The 15,412-nt window shown below is 41.2% G+C and overlaps 1 protein-coding gene across 3 annotated transcripts in view; it reads right to left on the bottom strand.

Annotated features, from left to right (window-relative positions):
* The window catches only part of LOC137601306 (mannosyl-oligosaccharide 1,2-alpha-mannosidase IC), a 134,746-nt gene that overhangs the window by 53,386 nt on the left and 65,948 nt on the right, over positions 1 to 15,412 (bottom strand). For all 3 annotated transcript variants that reach the window (XM_068323450.1, XM_068323449.1, XM_068323451.1), the window contains exon 3: positions 3,165 to 3,280. In XM_068323450.1, coding sequence (XP_068179551.1) covers positions 3,165 to 3,280 — 116 coding nt within the window. The remainder of the gene's footprint in view (positions 1 to 3,164; positions 3,281 to 15,412) is intronic.

A 15,412-nucleotide genomic window follows, 5' to 3' on the forward strand; every position in this document is an offset into this window, starting at 1 on the left:
TCACGCAGAAATAGTTTCGAATATTTCAATTCTGTCCATAATTGTGCAACACACAAGAAAAATTGTGTACCGCTGACAAAAAAAAGTTTTAACTTCCGCAGAGGTCGACAGCTGACACGAGTCACTACACAAAAAATGCCCGGTTCCGTGAGATTACTTTCTGGCCAGAAGTGACACCACATGTCCCATCACTGTCCCAGTCTTCATGCCCCCCACCCCACCCCCATCCCACCTCCACGCTGCAGAAAGCGTGTCAGAATCCATCCATTCCGCCTCTGCTGTCGGTCCATTTGGTGACATTCTGCTTACACATGCCAACATCAGCACTTCCCTAAAAAATGTTCCAATGTCACCTGCAGGACTTCACGCCCACCTGAGTATCATCTGAGATGTGGAATTATAGACCTGATTATTCTAATTACCCGGTCGCTTTGTCGTCCAGGTGGGGCTCAGGAGACTTTCACAGCGTTGTGTGTCAGGATTTATTTCCAGCGCTTCCCGCTACTCATGCCAAAGAGGTTTCATGGGAACAATCAACGGTTTTAAAACTCACAGCAGATGAGATCCACCGAGAAAGACGCACAAGCTTCTGCACGATATCCCTCAGTCTGAAAATCTAAACCACAATTACCTGTAATTGTGTTACTGTCTCTGATGGCTGTCTCAGAGCTAAAATTAAAGATACATGCATTGAATGCAACCAAAGCAAATGACCCAGTATCCCATGATGCACCTGTGCATTGCACCTGTATAGGAAGACACTTAAGATTGCATATCTCTAATTCCACCCACACCATCAGCTTTGCCAAATATTAATATTAAAAATCGGATTTTGTAGTTTTGTGAGTGGATTTTTTTAAACCAAGAAACTTTGTTGAGTGAATGGATTTCAAGCAGCGAAATCCAAATCTTCAAATGAAGCGCCTGAGCCATGAACTCTCCAGCAGCCCATAAAAGTTTAATAATGGTCTGAATGGCAATGCACTGTCTCTAGATGTCTTTATAATTTAAGTATTTCCTCATTCACATAATAAGTGGGTGGATTAAGTCGTCTGAGGACCCTTGAGTGATCTGTAACGACGCAGGAAATATGGGTTTTGTCGTTCCTGTTGAGTGGATGTTTGCTATTCAATAAATAAAATCTCCATAACATGAACTAAAACTTGTCTGTCTGTCAATCTATCTACTAGTAAATGTCCTGCTGATGGTTTAAAAGTGCTGAGCCTGACACCATGTGATGCGGACGGAATTGGAATAACAGTTACTGTAGGAGCTGAAGAAGAAGAGGAGGAAGGTCACGGGTGTAATAAAAGGCAGGCGGCGACACAAGGGACTCTAATGCAATATTAAAGTCCTCATTAATCCTTCTTCATTTGTCGCTACTAAATGAGAAAAGGTCCGGCGAGTCGCCTGGAGAGCAGCTCCGGACTCTCTCGACTTAGAAGCCATGCAGTATTGACATAACTGATAATGGAAGGAGGTGGAGTCACATGTAGCGTTACCTCTAAAATGCGTGCTTGCGCAATTACGCACTGCTCGCATATTCTCAGCGCACAAGAAAATGTATGCAGCGCATGAAATAAATACAATAAATAAATACAATCGTATCAAATAATATCGAACATTAGATCTGATTGAATTAATTAGACATATACTATTATTTTCAGTCCCGTTTTCCATTGTGCACTGTCTAAACGTGCTCATTGTAGCCATTAATCCTCATTTTGATAAAAACGAAAGGAAAAAAAAAAATCAACATAATTGTTTTATTCGTTTTTGTTTTGTAGTTTAAAGTGTTTTTTATGTTGTGCTCCTCAGTTAATGTTACTGAACTGAATTTGATTTTTTTTTTAAATTTACCGATTTTATTTAATTTTATTTTTCAGTATCAAATGATGCAACAAGTTAGTCAAAAATGAAACAGTTTAAAAAAAATTTTTTTTTAATTTTAGGCATATTAATGCACTTAAAACTTTTTTTGTTATAGACTAAAAAACAATGATGATAAAATTATTCTTGGTTATAAATTGAACTATATTTAATTTTTTTTCGTTTTTGTTTTCTTTAATGTTAAGGATACAACTTAGGTAGTGTTGTACTTATAACAATTTTATAGACAATTGCTATTATTTATAGTCTCGGCGGAGAGTGTGGGGCACGGATTGTTTTCTTATTGCTAGTGGGGGGGGGGGTACCAGAAAATAATTGAGAACCACTGCTTTACAGGGATCAGTTCCTATTTCCCTAGATGGCATCAAAGCTGCATATCAAATATAGAAATGTGGTCAAATGACTGCTCTATGCAAGGATAAACTGTATAGCTGGCTCAAGACGGCCATCAGATTCTAAGTCAATCTGACATCCAATCACGTCTTTGGAAAATTAGCATGAATCGCTGTTTTTTCAGAACCCACTGGGATAGACAAGAGGAAAACAACACATGTATCACGGCTCTCTGCATTTGCACATGCTGAATAAATAGCTGTCTTACAAAGGGGACTTAAAACCTATGATTTTAAATGCAAATCAAGACAAATTTTGTCTTCAACAAGAAAATATTTTCAGCCGAGACATCCGACACCCTGTCATTACATGTAGTGGTGTAATTAAACAGTGTCTACATTGTGAAAACTGACAGTCAGAGTGATGCAGTTGTGTTTATGACGGTTGTGTTATTGCATAATCTGCATTTTTATTCTAACTGATAAAAACCTGAGTGACCCACACTCTACCTAGAAACACTGTCCTGGTTTTCTCTCCAATGCCAACATGATATAAGCCCTGGCAGTGCTCGGTCCTGACCCCTCCCTTCGTCTTGTTCTTTTATTTATCACATTTTCTGCCCCGGAGTGAAGCCGAGAATCCCATCAGTCTGTAACACGGCGTGGCTGGTGGCCACACAGGGAGCTTTTGATTCCTGCTGGAGTGTCCCAAGCCTTGGAAAAGTGTCAAACCAGCGAACACAACGCTGCTGCTAAAAGCACAATAACACAGCTTTAAATCCATCCAACACGCAAAGGCCCCCGCTGAAAACTTCATTATGCCGACGTGGTGCTTGCCCATGAGTTGAACTGAGACTTCAAAGTAGGTCCAACATGAAAAATAAATCTTGAAAGTTTAAAAACTACCCAACCAGACAGAGAATAAAAAAGAGAGATTCTTACAGAGTTCATCTCCAGGTTGGTCTTCACCCACTCCTTGGCGTCGTTGTATTCGTCCATTAGTCCCATGATGTACAGCGTGTCCAAGGAGTCGATGATGGAGGCTCCTCTGAGGCCGCCTGCAGAACAGAGAGAGGACGTTAGAGAAGATTCAGAGTCAAGACGCTCAGGAAAAAAATGTTTTAAACTCCAAAAAAGGATTCATTTCAACTCGTCTAATTAAGCATTCGCAACACCAGAAAGATTGTTTGTTACCAACAACCTGCGGAGCTGAAATGAAGATGAGGCCAACGCACACCGCAGCTTCCACAAGTGGCCACAACAGGCTTTCTCTAGAAAGTGAATTTATCGCTCCCATGGAAACAGAAGGAATAAACATGTTTACAAGCTCTGCTTTCTAAAGCTAATTTCCCTTTTTAACAACAACAGCACAGCTTGAGGATGTGTGTAAAACTCACCTGTTTGAATGAAGATCTCATATTATTCACAGTTAAGGTCATTGAGAGGGAAAACAGTGACTGACAAGAGATCAGGGGGAAATTGTTGCGTCTAAATTTCGTCTATTGTAAATAAATTGCAGTTCAGACACTTCACACTTTATATATCTTACATTTTTAACTTTTTTTCTTGTTTTTCTTAATCTATCTTATTTATCGACCGGGCTTACTGGGACCTTCAGAGAGGTATTTCATACTGTCCCATGTGAAAATGTGTGTCAGCATGACAAATAAAGACTCTGATTCTGATTCTGATAAATGAGGGTAATTTTCTTCATCTTTATTTTAGAAATTATGCTACTCTGGAGAATCTTTGACCTTTAAAGGAAAGAAAATGATGAAATAGCTAATTTTCCATTAGGAAATAGATTTTTTTCCATTTTCTTTTTCTCACCATAACTAGAAAGCAACAGAAAAGTAAAACATGAAATCCCTCACATGCTTTTCCTCTGTAATTGCTGGAAGGTAACACTAAAACTAAAACATCTTTGCGTTGTCCTGATGAAAAGCATCTTCTGTGACGATGAAAGCATCGCTCGAAAAGCCTCAGTTATGAAAGTGATGAAAGTGAAGTCATTCAGGAATCAACCACCAGAGGAGAACGGACTCCTCTTGTTTAGCAGCTGCTCCTCTATTAAAACCCGTCTGTGTGTTCTCTTTGTTAAGGCGCCACGTATAAATCTGCCTATCTGTGCATGAGCGTCTCTCTTTATGAATCTCATTTAAAGCTATTCATTTCTTCTCGCAAACTAAATGAGAAACGCTAAGGGCTGTTTACTCCATCCTGGTGGCTTTATGAGAAATTGCATCGGCTGTTTTCTTTCTCATATGACCAAATATTATGCAAATGGAGCTGAACCTTACCGACAGCACGGCGCAGAGGAAAAATAAACATCAGCCTTAATGAATGACTGTAAAAAAAATTTTAAAAAAAGGATTGAAAGGCAAATTGTCATTTAGAAGTTTAATATCAAGAAACTGTGATTAAACAGGCAGAATCAAAATGCTTCGGAGATGGTTGCTTTAAAATAAAATGACTTTCATTCCTGGTTTATGGCGTTTTAAATGAGAGTTTGAAGAGCCATGGAAGAACATTAGGATCTATCTTTAGATGTATTCTACAGAATCTGCAATTTTTTCTTTTTTTAGTTTAATCAGTTAATTGTTCAGTTTCAGCGTTCTGAACTGTTGAACTTCTCTGGGCTTCAACTCATCAATAACTACTGTATGTCTCTGTGAAATTAAAACTCTGACAACCGCTGACCTCTCACCTCATCATCACAGCTATATGGATTAGCGAATGAGGTCAGCACGGGTGCCCCAGGGGTCAATGAGTCGACCGGCTCGACCGAACGACGAGCGCCAGATGCTTTGGCCATGAATCCAGCGACATGAATTGCATGAACACTTTGCAGATCACTTGTGAGGTCGGATCGTTGCTAGAAAGTCCTTCCTGTCTCAGCTTATTATCAGTTTGATGCTGTATAACAAGTAGTGCCAACAGCGTTGCTGCCCTGTGAATATTTACCACACATCTTCCTCCCTTTGAGCACGACTCTGCCGTAGTTTATTTACCTCCTGGCAGTTCATCTCATACTGTCAACAAGAGGGCAGTGCTAGCCCAGAGCAAGCCACATAAGCTACCCTAGTATGTACTCTACGCATCAGACGCACGTTGATGATGCATCACATCAACAAGACTTTCAGCTTCTGATTCAAGAAGGAAGAAAAGTTAATCGTGCAACTTAGACTTCGAATCAAATATTCAGTAGTTTTCTCTTGGAAACAATTGAAATGGGTGTAGCGACAGTAAACGAAAGCAATCTGCTCATCTGACTCCCAGATGTGACTCCCTGTGGCTGCAGGCAGAGCAGCCATGTGTGGAAAATTCCTATTGAAAACAGTATCAAAGCTAAGATGATTGATTGATTCAGAGGATGGATGAAGCAGATCAATCCATCATAGTGTACTCCTTGAGCTTCCAAGGTTTAACTTCTTATTTATTAATGAGGTCTGTTGGTACAAATGGAAGGAGGCCTGAAGGATCTGTGAAGTCAGCAGCCTGAGGTGTTTCGGTGTATTTATAAAGAGTGAAACTGAAAAACATGAACACACTGCCATGCTTTAGGGTCTTTCCAAACTTGCATTGTTATGCGTTCCAACCGCTTTTAAAATTTATTCAGGGTAACATTTAATTAAAAATATACACCATATGAAATCTTTATTTGCATACTGTGTTGACTTACCCAATAAAGTGAAAGAGAACACCCAACATTTATTGCAAAAACAATGCATTGCAAATGCTGTATTTGTCTAAACATTTACTGGGTTCAGAGCTTTTTAATAAAGACACTTATTGTAGAAGGGAGAATTAGAAAGTAAATATATCTGACTGAAATACTGCACAGGGAGAATAAGGCTATAAACGATGACCAACCAGCTCAAAGACAGAACTGGACAACGTTAAAGCAAAAAGCACCAGATTCACTGCATGTCACAAAGTTTTGGAGCACCAACACACATATATGAGGAACTTTGCACAAAAATATCAAGAAAGGTAAGTCCTGCAGGATCAAGCAGTAACGCTTTATTCCATTCGTCACCTCCAAGGTGAAAAGTGGAGTACAGGGAGAACCATTAGTGAGCCACTGGTCGGTGGGTGTCCATTCATCACATTCTGTCACAAGAAAATCACTGTCGGTCAGGGGGGGTCACATTCGACAGCCAGCGTCCGTATGATCAATCACATGTTTCGGCCCCGTTTGTGATATTAGTAACCTCTGTCTATGAACATGCACACAAACACGCAAATATTTCACACGACCACTATAAACGCATATATAAATAAACGTTTATTTAAACCCCCGGGGACGGTTCAGAAGAAGCATTTCTGCTATAATTTCATTTAACCAGCACACTGAACTATGTAAATGCAAACTGTATGCTGATATCCATGAAAATGCAATTCGATGTTCATTTGAAATTCCACCAACAAAATACGTTAAACGTGATATACTTCAGTGGGTAAGAATAATTCGATTTCAGAGAGTGACTGTTTTAATACACTCGTGGGAAACGTTAAAACAGAGGAAGGCGTTCCTCGTGTTAGCCTGTGACTCGTGGTATAAACAGACACGGGAATATAATATTTAAGACGTGGTGAATAAGTGACCCTGTTAACGTCATCAAAGTGAATCTAATAGATGCAGACGCCGGATTCACAATAATTACACTGCCCTGTTAGCAGTGGTTGCCAGTATCCAATTATCAATCGCAAGGGCAATGAGCATCTTGTTAGTGCTTAATGTTACCCGGCACCACAGAGACGAGGTTAGCGAGCGAGAGTGTCTGTCTGATGTTAACGATACCCAACGCTTGCTATTCCAGGCATGCGGTGAGCACCGAGGATAAAGGAGACAGTTCCAAAGGTGACCGGACTTTTGATGCAACAGAGCAAAGATGAGGAAGAAGAAAGTGAGTTTAGATGGAACAGGATTAAGTAGAATTAACATGTGGAGTCATTGTGAACTAAAAAAAAAAGAAGTAGCATGTCAGTCGAGATGTCTTTACTGTTCTGGAGGAGTAAATGTCACAGCAGTGGAGGATTATCAGGACTAAATAATTATCAAGCTGGAAGCAAAGATAAAAATGATAATGAAATAGTCGACCTTTCAGTAAGTAGAGAAAATTTCCTGAAATTTTACTTCAAAATTAAAGTTTTTTTTACTGATATGACCCAAAAAAAATGTTTCACAGAGCAAAGGTGCAGAGATGGGTCTCATTAACATGTGTTCATCCTCATGTTTACTCAAGACAGTTTGTTCTCTTTACATAGGACTGCAATACATTTGACGCTCTTCAGTCAACTCTCAGGTAAGACAGTCTCCAGCAATACTGCAGAACGAAAAGAGCACTTTAAAGAGTGTCTGGATGAGCAGGCGACAGCTAAAGAGCCAACACTGCTTGAAGAGGTCTGTGTATTGATTCGTACTATTTAAATCACAAGACTGAGGAAAGCTGACCCTGGTTCAGGGAATGTCCGTAGGTCTGTTGTGAGGGAGACATTGATGAAGTACCCCTGTCCGGACCAGAGCAGTGAAAGATAAAGTAGAGACAGCCCAGAAAAAAGCCCGTGTAAAAACTCACCGCATGTACGTATGTCTCTTTACCACCTGTCTCCTTGAATATAACTCCTTTTTTCTGTGATTTACATAAATACCTTGCTTCTTTGGCTACCAGTGCTTTGTTTCTCTGCAATATACAACAACTCTTTCTCAAGTCCCTCAATGAAGAACCTCTTAAAGTTCTGAAAGCAACTCATTCCTCCTCAGCATCCACCTCAACCATCTGTCCATTTTCACCGTTATGGGGATAACAAAGTCTGACTGCCTTTGCAAAAGGACTTGAATTTAAAAAAGGGCTTTGTACCTCCGGTGCTTGGGAAGACAGAGGAAGGGGCAGAGAATTGATAAATCAAGGCACATTAGAGCCTGATAATAGATCTGCTCCCATTAGAACTCCTGCAGAGGAATAGGCAAGAGGCAGGAGGACAAAATAATATTTGTATTTAATCAACTCATCTTTAACCTGCCTGCTGATGAATGCTGCTGATTCCTCTTAGTAGCCTGTTTCTCCCTCTTATTTACCACCTTCATCCTTTTCATCATCTGGTTCTTCTTGTGCTGCAAGTATATCTGAATGTCAAACGACTGTTTCTAGTCCACAATCTCTATTTCCTCTACACATTTGTAGCCATTACTTAATCTACACTGCCATATATTTTGTGTAGCCCACCCTGTCAAAACCAGTTGATAGAAAACACCTCAATCAAATAGTCCTTTATGTTCAGTGTTTTGGCTTTGAGACCCCTAGTGGCAGGAACTGCACACTACAATTCAACCAGGAGGTGATTGGCGTTTACATGTGTGATATCAACTATAGATGTGTCAGAAACTAACAAGATGATCAAAACACCTTTGAAAACACTGATCGAATCAATCAAATACAAAACGCAGACCGTCAAGACTTGACTGGGGAGACTTTGAGCACGTCAATCTGATGCTGAAATCGAATTTGCCACGCTGAGAGTGCTGTGTGGCAAATGAGATTAGACACGTCACGCAGGCGCTATCCAACCCTGCTCTCTACCTCCTCATCTTCTCTTGTATTGATGGAGAGACATATATGAAGGGGTGGATCACATGTCTCACACTCTGTCAACCCACAGAACCTGATAGGAGAAGGAAGCTTTAAGCTCGAGGCTCTCGTTAAGACACTCGGCCAACTTAAATCCAGCGGGTAACAAATGGAAAATTAAGTCAAGCATATTGCCCAGTAATCGATGCATCCTTCGCTGCAGAATAGGTCCAGGAGGGTGGAGTATGCAAGTGCAACCTTGACAGAAAACCTTTTTAAAATGCTCAAAGGTAAAGGATCAAGCAGCTACTGTTTATTTCCGAGTCTCATTCCAGGTTCATCAAACACAGATGACCTGAGAATCAACCATCTTTCTCCCAAATGGCCCATTCCACCTTTAATCTCCGATTTTGTCCCTGCATGTAATGAGGCAGCACCACCCATCCTGTCCACCAGACTTTATCTCATCTGAATGGGGCTTTCTAGCTCACTAGTTGCACACAGAAAAAAAAAGAAAAAAAAAAGAGCAGCCCAACCAATTTGGGAGAGCTGTAATAACCTGTTGACAAAGAGCAACTGTCAGCCGGAGAAATTAAACCGGCCACCTAAAAAGAGCAGCTGCTTGGTATCATTTGTGCAGCCCTGCAGGCTTTAAGAGATCCTGGATTTAGGAAGCTGTGGTCACTACCAAAGTACGTGCATCTACGGTTTTTGATCAAAGACATGTGTTCTTCCGCACGTCTTGTTCTCATCATATAATAGGCTGTAAAATTCCAGGCAGTGAAGAAATAATTCAAGCCCCTGACATTGTGGTTAAATGAAACTGCAGGAGTATTTAAAAAAATAAAGGAAGGACGATTTTTTTAATTAAGGAAACGACGTGAACTATTCCACTTTTCTAATCAATCTTCGGACAGCTTCATTTCTACATTAAAATATGCTGCCGTTTGGTTGCCTGCAATTTCACACTCAATTACAGTGGTAATGCAAACTTTTTAAATAACATTTCCTAAAGCAACGCCAGCCGGGCACTTGTAAAACTAATCCACATGACTCAATATCAGTTTCTGTTTCAGTGTTTTACCTGTTTTTATTTTATTTCGGTGTCTCTTTCTTCTGTTTCCAACATGCCAGAGGCATTGAGCACCACTCACAACCCCCGCACAACCCCTTCGCCGCCTCTGAAGTGTGGCCCAGAGTCAAGCTTGGTATCAAAGTTCTCCCAAACCTCACGGCGTGATGAGCCAAAAAGAATTCGCTACAAATTTATTAAATCCATCGTCGTGCCGTATTCTGCTGCGTGTGTTGCAGCAGGAATTGATGCTTTCACTGTGATAGTTTCACGGCACACAAAAGGCAAGATCAGAGGAGCTCCTGGTTGACTGATAAATAAGCATGAGACGAGAAATGAATGTTCCTTTATGCCTGACAGACAAAGGTGTGGGGGAATTTAAAAGGAGGAGTCGTGATGGATAGTTTTGAAGACAGAGGTCCAAAAGATGGGTTGTGAATCTTGTCAGCTTGATGTTTCCCAATTAGTGAAACGTTCGGGATGAGAGTAAAGACTGCAATGAGGCAAAGCTTTAAAGAAAAAGTACTGTGTATGTATAAATAGTCCTCAAACTACGTGAATGAAGCAAAGTCTGCTCCCGTGTACCGCCAGGAGCTTAACGGCTTGGCAGGAACTGCTCGTGATTAAAACTGCTGAACATTGATTACAAGCCGACAAACAGCATGTCTCAGATTGAGACGTCAGCATCGACACGACGTCACTCCCAGGCTCATCGGCGATGAAAGAAACATAAGGTTTAAGGATTCCAAAGTGCACCAACTTGACAGAGATCAGGGATTTGTGGGAACACAACTAATTTTAGCTTCGCTCCTGGTATCCATCAGCAGCTGATTGAATCGTTTGCAGTAGAACAGAGTAAAATCCTTTATAATCCTCCTGCTTCATCGTACTTATTTTTTCTCCATCATCTTGGCGATAATCCCAGCAGCGAGGGTTGATGATGCTCACGCACGCTGAGAGGAACTCATATTCAAATCTGAAATTTTGCTGCAGATGATAACGAATGACGGGATTCTTTATAGCGTCCCTGTGTTCTGCTGCTTTTTTTTTCTTCTTTCCAGGGTGATGATTGTTTAGATTGAGAGCATGAAAATCCACTGGTGAATAAAAACCTATACATCAAAAAACGGGATTAGCATGAGATGCACTGAAGCACAAAAAAACCCCCAAACAAACAGGAATGCATTCTGCATCCTTAGCTTTTTATCTATTTTCTATGAGCCTTTTTTTTTTTTTAATCTTACCTGGTTTCCCATTCAGCAATTGATCTTCATGCAGTCCCTCATTATTGCAACACAACCAGGCGTTTATAACCTTTGTGTGACCTGAGCTTGTTAGCTCTTAACCCAAGCGAAGCGCTGCCATCAGTTTGTGTTTTTGCTGTGATCTTAAGGCAAGTTTTCACCAGTTGCACTAGATTCACACATCTAGCTGACCATCGTTACATGTAGCCGGAATATAGCTTTCAATTCGGCATACGTTATCAGAGGCTCGCTGTCACATTCCTCATCTGCCTGCAGATGAAAGTGAACCCACAGCTACTATTGGGTGACTTATTTCCCACCCTCTTCTGATCTCCTAGTTTTAACAAAGTTCAATGCAGTATGTGTTCATTTACCTTTTGGGATAATCAAGAGAGAGACAGAACACATGGCAGGTATGGGTTGGTTTTTTTTTAGTAGCACATCCACTATGGGGAGAGCAGGTAGCAAAAGATCAAGTGAAATATTACAGGTCACTGATTGGTCAGAGAATCATTTACGGGTTGTTGCATCATCAGTGCACAGTGTCTGTTGAAGTTCTCGTGCAATACAAATCACTGGCCACCATATTAAAACAGCTGAGTGACTTTAGCCCATAACTTGTGATCACAGCCACTATTTTTATATAGGAGGTGCAAACATTCCTGGAATTTGAAAGCCGATAAAAGTGTCTCATGCAGGACCTACGCTGACAAAGTCAACTCCTGATGCTTCTTATGATTCCGGACACAAATTTCCCAAAGAACACAAACAAACAGTGTCATTTGACGGGTAGGCAAACGCAAAAATTCTGATTTCATTTCCCAAACGATGAATGATTAATCTGTTTCAGTCCAGACTGTAATGAAGTTCTCCAGCAGCTGTCATTTAATTGAGGCATTTTGCAAAATAAAAATATCCAGCTAGAAATTTCTGCGTTTAAATAATTGAAAATATGCTTAATATTCACAGCATCATTATAATTTGCATTATGAGGCCATTGTCCCGCCTGACGCTTTATTATCCTCCCCCAGCAGAGACCCCTCCCGGTGATGCCATCGCTGTGCTTTCTCCTTGCTTCTCCTTTATCTCTTTTAACACTGGCGCCGCATGCAGAGCCAACATTACAGACACGACTTACAAACACGTCTCATTTCTATTTGCACCGTCTCATGTTTACATTTTCAGTTCCGTCTGTTCAATAAATTATTTTCTTTAAACTGTGGGGGGAAAAAAAAAAGAAAAAAGAGAAAGCATTCTCTCATATTTGTCATGACCGGGGTCGCGACAATTTCATTTCACACTGAGTGCCGAGACATTTATGAGGCAATGGGATTTATTGAAATGAGATACTATTAACGGGCGTAAAGATAATTGATGGTATGATATTACCAGCTGACAACAGGTTATCACGGACGTGTTACTATAAGGCGTCTGTGGAAGAAATTGCAGAGCAGCGAACTGCAAACAATAATAGATTTATTGTTTAATAACCTCTTAACTCAAATACGTCTTAAATCTGAAAATGTTTAGTGAACTTGTGTGTTCAAGTAAGAAGAAAAAAAAGAATAATACTGACATATCATCAGGATACTGGTATCCCCTCTCTCCCCTATGCACATCACATATCTTAATGACACTCGAGTATGTATAAATTATTCCCCGTCTCCCCCCGCTGCCGTCTATCACTATTATCATAAAAATATCGCAGGCTTTACAATTACGATGATCTGCGTCGTGTTGGGGCCGGCAGCTTCGGTTCCAGGCCTTATTGGCTCAAGAACAAATAGACAATATTGAGTGGAGGGGTTGGGGGATGCACTCTCCAGAGGAGCGATCAAGATCCTGATTTGTCACCTTGCGCTGGTTGCTATGGAGACAGATGATTTTCTGCTCCGCCATGATGGAGCCCATGGGATATAGAAATGGGATGGAGCAGGAATGGAGAGTGGGTGGAGGTTGACTACCCTTCACTCCGCGTGACTCTAATGTGACAGGCGGTGATGGGCGCCATTCGTTTAAAGCCTAATGACAAAGGAGGATGCCGCTCCTTCAGCTGTTCCTCACAACCTTCACCCCCCCCCACAACCCCCATCTAAGATCAGGCACAATGCCTGTTGGGAGGTAATTGCTAAACCAAGCTAAATTGCTCAAGCTAATATTCGATGAGAGAGAGGAGGGGAGGGGGGGGCAGGTTGGAGGAGGTGGCTGCAGGTTGAATGATTTAATAAAATGTTCCTTAAACAACACGAGGGAGATTTTGGAGAATGAGCTGCTCAAGATTTCACATCCCTCGGTCCTAAAAGCAATTTTCATTTGCATACGCGGACGCGTGCGTCCAGTCGTACCTTCTTTTTTTTTAGTAAATGCGCCGCCTCAGCAGAAATCCTCCATCCTGTTTTGCTGCACAGGATCTAGAACTATAATGCTGCATGACAGCGAACGTCGGTGCAACTTCTGCACCGCTTTAAGGGGCTTCCGAAAATGCACACTCCTGGAAAGGACCATATGATAAATAACCTGGGTTTCATTTGCATGGCCCATTGGTCCTGGTTCTCGAGTCATCTCCTCTGTTTTCCATCATATAACAGTCAGAGCGCCCATTGGATGGTCTGATAAACGCAGCCGGCTTTAAACGCTCTCACGGCGAAGGGTTGCTAGAAGTAGTTTGTTTTGTACTCCAGGAAAACGGTGACCTTGTGCTCTTTAATTACACCTCTTGGGATGAGGAAGGGAAAAGAGAGAATAAACAAAAAACAAGGTCAAAGCAAGGGATGGGGTGGGGGTGGGGGGGTAGTTTGAAAACAGTTGTGTAATCCTGAGATAAAGACGGGAAAAAAAACGAGAAAAGCATGTTTCCATTCTCGCAAAAAAGGAGTCTGAGCTCTTTTATTTGTTGTCAAGGGGGTCGAGGAATGAGGAGCAATTGTGAATAGCAGCATGTAGCCAATCCCCTTAACAGCCATAGGACATCCATTGTTGATGAAATACTCTGGAGCAAAGGATGGGGGAGGGTGGGGGGGCTGTGACACCTAATGTAAAGTCTGCTCTATTTAGATGGTGGTTTACGAATGGCGTTTAATGCGTTACGCGCTACAGTTAGTGACCCACATACGCAGGCACGGGGGGGTGGGGGGGGTGGGTAATGACGTCACTCAGAGAGGCTCCAACATCCCTTTTTAATCCCCCATTCATTCTCTGGAACCGGTTGGCTTCTTATTACATGGTGAATGGATAAAGTGAAAGAGTATACGACAGCCCTACTAAGAAAGAATTAGCCTTGGTGAAAAGAAGGAAGAAGGGCGCGACTGAAGAGGGGATAATGAGCACGAGAATCCCAGCAGCTTTAACTGTGTGTAGAATCTGATGCTGACAAACGCTCCATGAAGTTACAATCTCTTTTAGGATTACAATACAAAAAAACCTGCAATTGATCAAAACCGATGATGGGTATCCCAACGGCAAAAACCGGAAAGCTGTCAAGGAAAGTCCCGCAGATTTATGAAAAGAAAGGTCACCTTCCTGCTGGGAGTTAGAGAGAATATCGATACCGCCACCATATCTGTTAACTAAACGTTAGGGTGCAACGAGAGAACAATTAGTGGTTCCCAAACGCAACATCAACTGCACATCTATAGCTGAAATAATTAGCACACGCTGGACATGGAGCTGAAACTGTTTTTGGAAGAGCCCAGCGACCATCTGCTGCCGTAAGCATCAATGGAAGTCATTGTCAAGCTGCGTTTTGTCATTTTGATGCTTACATTTGCATACAAAATTATAAATTCATTTGTTTTAAATGTTTGGCACCTGTAGTTTCATATTTAAATGCACAAGCCAGTTATAAATAAATAAATATATTATTTGTGGAGCTCCTGTTGTCAGTAAGACTGAAACCAGAACAGACTTTTGGATGCATTTACAACATATTTCCTAAAAACTAAGTTTTCTCTTTGTATTTTTTATTCTAGACTCCACTTCCTACCTCAACGTCACGGTTCAGGCTTGGTGAATTTTTACAAATGGCATTAGGAGTACTGTGGGAGTTAGATTTCTTTCACTACCACTGCGAGGGCAGCGTGACAGCTGTAGAGAATATGATATTTTCATTACACGGGTTACCTTGTGCAGCCGTAATTCTGAAACCGCTCTGTAAAAATTATTTTCTGATAAAACACAATTGCATCAATCCCAAAACCACAGAGCCAAATACGCTGCCCAGGGTGATTCCTCTCAGACGGAGAATGGACCTTATTTACCTAAAGTGCAATGGAACAAAAACAGAGACGGTTGGATTTGGAGTGG

The sequence above is a fragment of the Antennarius striatus genome, chromosome 9 (assembly GCF_040054535.1).
Source record: "Antennarius striatus isolate MH-2024 chromosome 9, ASM4005453v1, whole genome shotgun sequence".
Classification (NCBI taxonomy): Eukaryota; Metazoa; Chordata; class Actinopteri; order Lophiiformes; family Antennariidae; genus Antennarius; species Antennarius striatus.